The 8950-nt window shown below is 41.5% G+C and overlaps 1 protein-coding gene across 18 annotated transcripts in view; it reads left to right on the plus strand.

The window, feature by feature from the left end:
* Positions 1-6012, plus strand: part of lmo7a (LIM domain 7a) — a 58284-nt gene extending 52272 nt beyond the window's left edge. For 11 of the 18 annotated variants that reach the window (XM_074658709.1, XM_074658708.1, XM_074658703.1 and 8 more), the window contains 7 exons: positions 1248-1303; positions 1519-1677; positions 2326-2509; positions 2758-3084; positions 4540-4648; positions 5124-5226; positions 5305-6012. In XM_074658709.1, coding sequence (XP_074514810.1) covers positions 1248-1303; positions 1519-1677; positions 2326-2509; positions 2758-3084; positions 4540-4648; positions 5124-5226; positions 5305-5327 — 961 coding nt within the window. In that variant the 3' untranslated portion in view covers positions 5328-6012. Of the gene's footprint in view, positions 1-1226; positions 1304-1518; positions 1678-2325; positions 2510-2757; positions 3085-4539; positions 4649-5123; positions 5227-5304 lie in introns of all 18 variants that reach the window. The other 7 variants (XM_074658713.1, XM_074658715.1, XM_074658704.1 and 4 more) reach the window with 6 other exon arrangements.
* Positions 6013-8950: the final 2938 nt, after the last annotated feature.

Consider the following 8950-nt stretch of genomic DNA (forward strand, 5'->3'; position numbering starts at 1 on the left):
CTGCATTTTAATAAGCACTTAAAATCGTATAGTGTGTTATAAACCTGTTGTTAAATGTTTCTATACTGCTTATAAATATTAAATAGGGGTACTTCGAGTGTTAGTTGTATTTGAGTCCTAAATTAATAAATGTTGCTTTCACATCAGCTTCTCTACATTTCCAGCTCTCCACGTTCACCTTTTCTGAGTTGTTTATATAATTCTCTGCACTAGGGGTTATCTTGGCAACAGTTTGTTCTTGCCTGAATTGTACTGACACTGCCAAAACAGTGTCTCACAAATATACTATCCTGCCAAACAACAGTTTCTAACAAACAAGAATGATTTGTCTCCTGAAAACATATTCACCATGTACATAATTTAACATCACGTTTGAAGCTCTGAAGCGGTAAATCCTATTATTCTTTTGTTATATTTTCAACACATTTGTCAGTACAAAACAGACCTGCCGCATATTTAGGGGAGAGCGGGGTCGGTTGGGACAAGGGGACCTTCTTACTATTCCTCACATGTTATTCACAGTAGTTAGCATACGAGTCCAAAGTGTGTCTGCTCTCCTAGCGACGGTTGGGACCGTATTGTTTATAGTTCCTACCTTGTTACAAATCAACAAAAAGCAGACAAAAGCAAGACAAAGGCTTTTTTCCGAAATACACCCACGGAGTGAATGCAAGTCAGAAATTTTTTTTTGCCAAATTCCATATCCTAGTAATTTAAGAAAATATAATTATTTTACAAATATTGTCTTTTACTCAAAGAAACATGTGTGAACAAGTGCCATTGTAGATATACGGTGTTCAAATTTAGACTGCAAATGTGTTTTATTTAAAAGAAATTTAGCCCAGAACAAGGTGTTTCAACTGATTCTACCCACTGTCCCACACGTCTTGGGGGGGCAGAATTTGGGGAAAATGCACTCCTTATACACTTAACTAAATTGTGCCTTTCACGTTTGGCTCCATTTGAAATTCAAACTCTCTCTTTATATAGACAATCATGAAATTGGAAGTCCTCCAGCCAGTGGGTTAGGTCTCCAGCTGAGATCTGTGATTGGTCTGCAATCAGCGGTTTCCTATAGATCCATTTTCACTGAGGCATTTGACATTGTCAAAATACTTGAACACTTGAGTTTTATGTTTGTAACAAAAAGGTTGTAAAATATGTTGCTTCTATATAAAAGTGAAGTATGGTTCATTTTCTTTTGTTTTTTAATCGTGCCCTAACAGGTATTTTCTTTTGTTTGACAGGATGAAATCTAAATCATCTCCCCAGCTTGATGAAGAGGAAAAACCTCAGACGAAAGGTCAGTTTTCTTGATTTAATGTATTCTCCATTAGTTATTATCATTTACCTTTTAATGAAAAAAGTGATGGATTGGATGAATGCTTTGTGAATACAGCAGCAATATGAGACCAGGAATATTAGCTTTCTCTTCATACTGGTTGTTCTATAAATGACTCAATGTCTGCATGTTGTTGCACATATACTGTATGTGGGCTGTACTCTACTGTACTGTAGGAGTGCATGTGCAGCCGGGGGGCATGGCTCACTGGCTGCTGGAGGAGCAGGTGAGGAGTGCGCGTGACAAACAGGCCCGGAGTCAGCGGGCTGCGTCAGAGCTGGAGATGGAGAGGAGGAACATCCTCAATGCCATGAGATACAGAGAGCCAGAGAGAGGTGGGCTCGGCCCCTGATCTGCTCTCATTATGATGATTATCAGCGGATCGGTCAATTATGGGATTTCACCAAATCAAAACTTACAGCTGTTTGATTAACAGCTGACCAATCAAATGGTAAATCAATCAGTCAGCCAACCAGAAAATTGCATGCAGCAAAAAACAATTAACTCATTGATTGCAGGGCGCTTTCATAATTTAATTGTACTTTTAATCGAACCAGACTGGGTAAACGCCGTATCTACATCATCACAGACTCATTCTTTATGTCCAATTTGTATGTCTGTCCGTCTGTCCATTCTCGTGAACGCGATATCTCAGGAACTTCTGGAGGGAATTTCTTCAAATTTGGCACAATCGTCCACTTACACTCAAGAATGAACTGACTAGATTTTGGGTTGTCAAAGGTCAAGGTCACTGTGACCTCACAAAACACGTTTTTGGCCATAACTCAAGAATTCATATGCTAATTATGACAATTTCACACTAGACATGTGTCAAGTAGGATAAAATGATGAAGTGATGACATTTTGGACAGACATGGATGTAAAATTCCAATTTCCAAATTCTCAGCCAGTCTTGATCTACTTTTCGACGTTGCATGTCTAGCCAGCATGACTTTGAGTTCATCTCTCCTCTCTGGATGCAGTGGCAGGCAGTGGAGCGGGCGAGAAGAAGGGTCAGCAGTCATCGTCGCAGGCAGAGCTGGAGCGGCAGCAGATCCTGAACGAGATGAAGAAGAAGACACCGCTGCTGATGGACAAAAGCTGGATCCGTCAGCGCTCCTCCACCATCTCTACCGTCAAGGAGTCTGACGTGCCACCCATGCGCAGGTACCCAAAATCCCATGTCAGTTGTGTGATAGTGGTGGTTGGCTTTTAACACTTACTAATGATCTGTTAACTCATGTTGCGTGCTGAAATGTAAACATTTATTAGTCTGGCTACCACTCTGTGCCTTGGCAAATTTGATTGAAACATTATTAAATATTTGAGCATAAAAACAAACTGCTTCAGGCACCGCTGGTAGCTAGACATTTTAAATGCCTCTAACGTGGGTGTGGCGTGGGTTGGCTTTGCAGAGGTGAGTCTCTTGACAACTTGGACGCTCCCTACAACTCCTGGCGCTCATCGTTGACGCCCAGAAACAACTCTCACGTCCAAAACTACTCTCGGCCTCAGTCTGCCCTCTCTGGCAGCACTTCCTTTTACGGTGGCGGGTCGGGGGCCCAGCGGCCCGGCAGCTCCACTCTGCCTTCCTCCTACTCCATGGGCTCCCTCCGAGGCGGGGCAGGAACCCCCTCGTCCCCTTGGTCCCGGCAGTCGACTTCCCCCTCACCCTCCTCCCCGTCACCCACCACCTCTCCAGAGCCCCCGTCTGAGGCAGGCGCCCCTCAGCAGCAGAGCAGGTAAAATCAACAGTGCTGCTTCGCTTTAACACCCCCAAAACGCTGCCTCTAACCTCTCCCTGGTATACTGGGTTGCATTGTCATAGTCCAGGTGGTGTTGTTGAACCATAACTTTGGATGGGGAGTGGTGGTAAAGGGCAACTGAACCTCAACTGATTTCACTTGTTCTACTTTTAAACGTATTGTAATATGATGTTGTGAATTGTATTATTTGATGTGACATTCTCCATCTGTTCACCCTCAGGTTGCTAACAGGTTATATACTCTGACTATTCTGTACTGTCCTTTTTACAGATTCCCTGTTTAATTCCACTTGAACACAGAAACACAATCTCAAAACACTGTATGTGCAAGTGTTTTGAAGCAAAACCCTGACACTGATATTTTAAAGGAACTGTGTGTGCCATTTAGGGGGATCTATTGGGAGAAATGGAGTATTATAAGTATAAATATATTCTAATAATATATTCTTTAGTTTTCTTTAGTGTATAATCACCTGAAAATACGAATTGTTGTGTTTTCGTTAGCTTAGAATGAGCTGTTTATATCTACATACGGAGAAGGTCCTCTTCACGGAATCCGCTATATAGTAGCCCACAACGGACAAACCAAACACTGGCTCCAGTGTTTTCACGTTTTTGTGTCAGCCACTGTGGTTCTCCTACACGCTTGGCACATAGGAGAAGTTTCAGTTGGTTGCAATCTGCAACCTCACAGCTAGATGCCGCCAGATCCTACACACTGCACCTTTTAAGAGTTAAGCGAACACTTCCCAATATTTTTTTGCCAAATTGTTTCTAGGTCACAGACCGGAGGAAAACAACCAATCAGAGCTGAGCTGGAGTCCGCTGTCTCTAAGCAGCTGTCAATCACTCACAAACTCCGATCAAGTGGTCAAACTAGGCAGCGCTGATCAAATATGAATCAATATTCTGTTACTGTAATGCCTATTTTTCACCTCAAATGTTTTCATAAACATCCTGTAGTGGACTGTTTAGCTGTAAAATGAGAAAGTTTGTGACCCGGCAGCCATGTTGAGATCAGTTGAGGAAATAACAAGCACCACCCACCAGCCGGAGCACAGCCAATAGGAACGCTCTCTCTGAAATGACCGGTGATTGGCCAAAGTCTCCCGTCACAGGCTAGAGTTTTTAAAGCCTGAAAACAGAGCCATGAGGAGGTGCAGGAGTCTAGTTTTCTCTCAGAACACTTGAATAACAATATGCTGAAAAGTTATTATGGATTTTTTGCCAAATGATGCCAAAAACATTCTGCCTACTGCAGGTTTAACAAAAGGCCAATATTGTCCAGATTTATTCCCAGACAATAATCTGTCAGTTTTAACCCTGTTGTATACCAGTGTGAGCGTGTGTTTTGTGTGTGTGTGTGTGTTCATACATGTGTCATGCATGTTTGCTCGGCTCTCAAATTACAGCTGTGCGTTCTGTAATCCAGGTCAGTGAGTGGCAAGAAAATCTGTACGTTCTGTGACGAACCGCTGGGAAAGGGAGCGGCCATGATCATCGAGTCCCTTGGGCTCTGTTATCATTTGAGCTGTTTTAAGGTGAGAGCTGGGCTCGTGTCAGCACCCGGAGCACGTCATCCTCGACACACCTCGGCCTGATCCTCAAAATCTAACCTGATCACTCCCGATTCTTTTTCTTTTACGACTAATCTGGTAAATCCTGGTGAATCTCAAGGTCCTGATCCCTTTACAGCTGAGCAAAATAGATTTTCTGTGCCAAAACCAGCAACCTCCCTCACTTTGTCTCTTTTTACCAACGCTTAGCTCCTTCCTGGAACTTTGGTCTTCACTTGAGTTTGGCCTCCTGCATCTGAATACTGATCCATCCTGCCAATCTTTGTCATTTGACTCTCACTTATTCTTTTCTCTTCCTTAATTTTTGTCTTTCTATACACAATCAAGGGGCTTCTATTTGTCTTCATCCCTCCACCTTTGGACTTTGGGCACCTTTTCGCTTTAACCACAGAGTAGCTTGAGTAGCTCTTTAACTCTTCCCTTTCCTAAACTTCCTCAGTGTATCGACTGTAAGTCTGAACTCGGAGGAACGGAAGCCGGGGCTGAAGTCAGGATACGAAACAAACAGCTCTACTGTAACTCCTGCTACGTGCGATTCAAAGGTGAGTACGCGATCAGTCTCATCAGCGTGATGACGTGTCGTTTTCTGCTTCCTTTAAGTGCTGTTTGTTTTCTTTCAGCTGGCCAGCCAACCTCTATGTGACGTGACTGTGCTCCAGCAGATTGATGAAGAGACTACTTGCGACAACAACCCATGAGCATTAAAGTGTACATTGAAGCCATTACAAATATCTGGGACACTTGGTTTGGACATACTTCCGTTTATGAGACCCAGCTGACTCGCTGATGAGAATTATATTTGGGTTGTTTTCTTTTTTTTCAGTGTGTGATTGAGAGGGTAAGCTTGCAAAGAAGTTATCTACTTTAATGTGTTTATATCCTATTAAGTATTACAGTTGTACAAAATGTAAGGGTTCTGCATGCACCGGAGATTTTAAATGTTTTAGCCACGAAACTAGTCGTTAAATTGTCTGTAAGATTATTGAGGCAGATCTTTGTAATCACCGAGACAGATTTTTGAGAGAGATTTCAAGGTTTCAATCCCCTCTAGCTCGTGCTTCTTTTTCCGCTGAGTCTTGTGGTATTAACACGTTTGTCAACCAATGTATTCTTATCATGTCTATGTGCCTTTTCATTTGTGGGAGAAGTAATTAAGATTATTAGAGTTCTTTCAAAACATATTTAAAACCATCTGCTTGGATAGCACTTTTCACTGATAGATGGAGGAGTGTATACACACAAGCAGGTTTCCGTGTGAAGGATATTATATCATACTAAATGGCATTGAGGCAAACGGTAACATTTGTAAATAAAATGACTAAAATGCTCATCTTGTGTGCTTTCGTTTACTTTTTTTCAAATTGCATAATTCTTTGTAATGATATTCCAGTGCGTGATGCAAGGCTTTTCCTGCCTCTGTATTCAGAAATCATTAAACTCATCTTTCTCTGTCCCGTCCCTCTCATTCTCTCTGTTTCTCTGTAGTGCCGCAGTCATAATGAAAGGAATTTCAATGAGCTTTTGTGCAAAAGGTTCAGAGGACCTGCCTGCTCTGTGTTCTCTGAAGCCAATTTGTCATGCATATTTCATTCAGTGCACATGCATCATATTTGATTACACTTTGATAAGCTGTTTTCTTAATGTATTCGGTCATTTTGGCTGTTTCATGCTATCCATATCTCCATAAACATACATTGAATATTCATGCGAGCGGGGAAGATGCCCTTGATTGTACAGTCTGCTGCTCCCATATGCATTTTAACATTGAGGTAAGAAATTGTCCTCATTTCCCACAAATGGAAATAAGCTCAATTGAAGCAATATATGGAAATAAGTCGGACCCAGCATAAATTGGCTCTGTATTCTTGAGGTGAAGCACAAACAGACCCCGGAGGCAGACTTCTCAAATTCTTAGATTCCTTTTTTTAGATTTCTCTTGGCGCTCTCGTGGGAGAGGGAGATTTTAATCCTTATGCTTAGGAAACAAGCACGGCCTGAATGGCGCCGAGCAGAGTCGAGTGGCTGAGAAATATAAAACCTTTTCAGGATAAGCATCCCATCGTTTTCTTCCAAACCCGTGGCCACAACCAGTCTTTATGGGAGGCTTTGACGTGGAGAATCAAATGGCTAGTGTGTGTGAGTGTGTGATGTGGCTTACGGGGAAACAGTATGCTTGGCTGCTCAGAAGAATAGGGCCTGTAAAGAGATGGAACACAGATGGAAGAGCTTAGATATGCTGGTTCTTCCCTCCAACAAAAACTAACTCTAACAACTCACTGTCAGCTTCTTTTTAATGCTCTCCCTCTGGAATTTCACACAAGATTTCACTTTTATTTATTCTTTTCAGGAGACTTCCAGTCAGGCCCATGTGGATGATTTTTCACCTTACAACCAACACACAAGAGTGAATCCAATAATCATTCTCCATTTCCACACCACAGGCTTTAAGCTCATAGGTGTAGCATGGACTCACCAGAAGGGGGCACTGTGATCTAAGATTTATACCGAGAAATGATCCTTTAACTGCAGCTGGATGTTAACTGCTGCTGTTGGCACAACTATTGTGCTGTGTCCTTTGAATTTAGCCACAGTAGTTTATAAGCATAATGACTTATGGACTGGGGTGGATTAATGCACAGGCTGCAGCCTATGGGCCCCATGTTTGCAAGGGCCCAAGATTGGCCAGATTATTTTTAATTATTTAAATGCACTTCAGAGAAAAAACGTAACCCCTATTGGCCCATAAGAAACCACATCCACCCAATCAGCTGACCTTATGAATCTGTCCCCATGATGAGACCAGGTTCATAAAGTCAATTTGGTTTTATAATAATACGTCACAACTGGACAGAAGAACGATAAAATGAAAATGTGATCACGGAGCACAAAAGCGAAAAGCACAAAGGCTAAAAGAAGACCATGATCTACTAAAGAAAATCCCTAAATTGAATAGATATTTCAAGATTAAAGGCTGTCTCAATGTGTCTGTGTGTGTATATGCCAGTGCTCCCCGAGTGTGTACGTGTGGGCCGTGTAATATATTCCTAACACTCTTTTACACTTGGCACTAAATTACTTTTTTCTGGTAACGTTAAAGCATGATGAGTAAGGGTGGGGGGCCCTGACCACCTTAATCCGCCACTGCTTATGGAATAAATCATAAGATTTTGTGGTGTAGTAAATCAAACATAAGTGACAGTAGCTGTGCTGTCACACTGAGACAATCTGTGCTTTCCTATTTACTGTAAGTAGTTTTATTACAGTAAGTAGAAACCACACATATGTGACTCAGTTACGACCTAGAAGACATTTTCTGTCTTAAAGACATCCTACACAAGCAGCACCTCCTGCCGTTTGCCACTTAAGAGCGAAATGCTTTTCACACTTTAGAGGAGTCATCAGGCACTAATTCACCTGCAGCTTGAACTGATGCTATAATTAGTCATGTGATTGCAGCCACTGTCTCAGCAGACCTGTTGCCATGGCTTGCAGGCACCATGCGTACGTTTCGAAGCGCTGCCACAAGTTCAATTAACTACAGGGATTAAATAAAATAGACTGAGACTCAGAGACTATTGAGTATTTAATTCACAGTGGAGATACTTTAACCTGAAGAAGGTGCAGAAATGTCTGAAAATGTGAACGAGCAGTGGTTTTACAGAGACATTTGACATGACAGTGAAACTACAACCATTAGTTGTAATGTATTCATGTGAACTGTGATTACTTTGGCAGTTACAGCTCTCTGGATTGATTTAATGGAAATAATAACAAAAATGTTAATAAGGGAAGCTCAATATGGCGTGAATGTAAAGTGTAGTGCAGTAAATGTTCAATATATTGCATAGTGGCTATTAAGAAGTGTATTGATTTTTACTCAGCGGCGTGTAATCCATATGCATTCTCACGGTTCAGCCATTTATTTTAATTCTGTATTTTATAGCCAATCTTAAAACTAAAAGGTTTTCCATTAAAAAAAAAGGTCTTATCTTTCAGGTGTGCTGTTTATGCATGTGCTTCTTTTTTACTTCACAAATGTTATCAGGGTCATGTTTTTCATTTCTGTTGGTGCTACCTATAGTGATAAATAGAAGTGTTCATCATGTGGAATAAACTGCAAACAGTACTTGCCGGTAAAGAGTCCTTTATGGGTGGCACAGGTGGCGATTGATTGTTGATTGTCAACAGATAATCACCTCTCATCCGCAGACATGAAATCTTCTTTTTTTTTTTTTTAAACTTGCACAGAGATATTGATCTGTGACC

This window comes from Sebastes fasciatus, chromosome 14, assembly GCF_043250625.1.
Source record: "Sebastes fasciatus isolate fSebFas1 chromosome 14, fSebFas1.pri, whole genome shotgun sequence".
NCBI lineage: Eukaryota > Metazoa > Chordata > Actinopteri > Perciformes > Sebastidae > Sebastes > Sebastes fasciatus.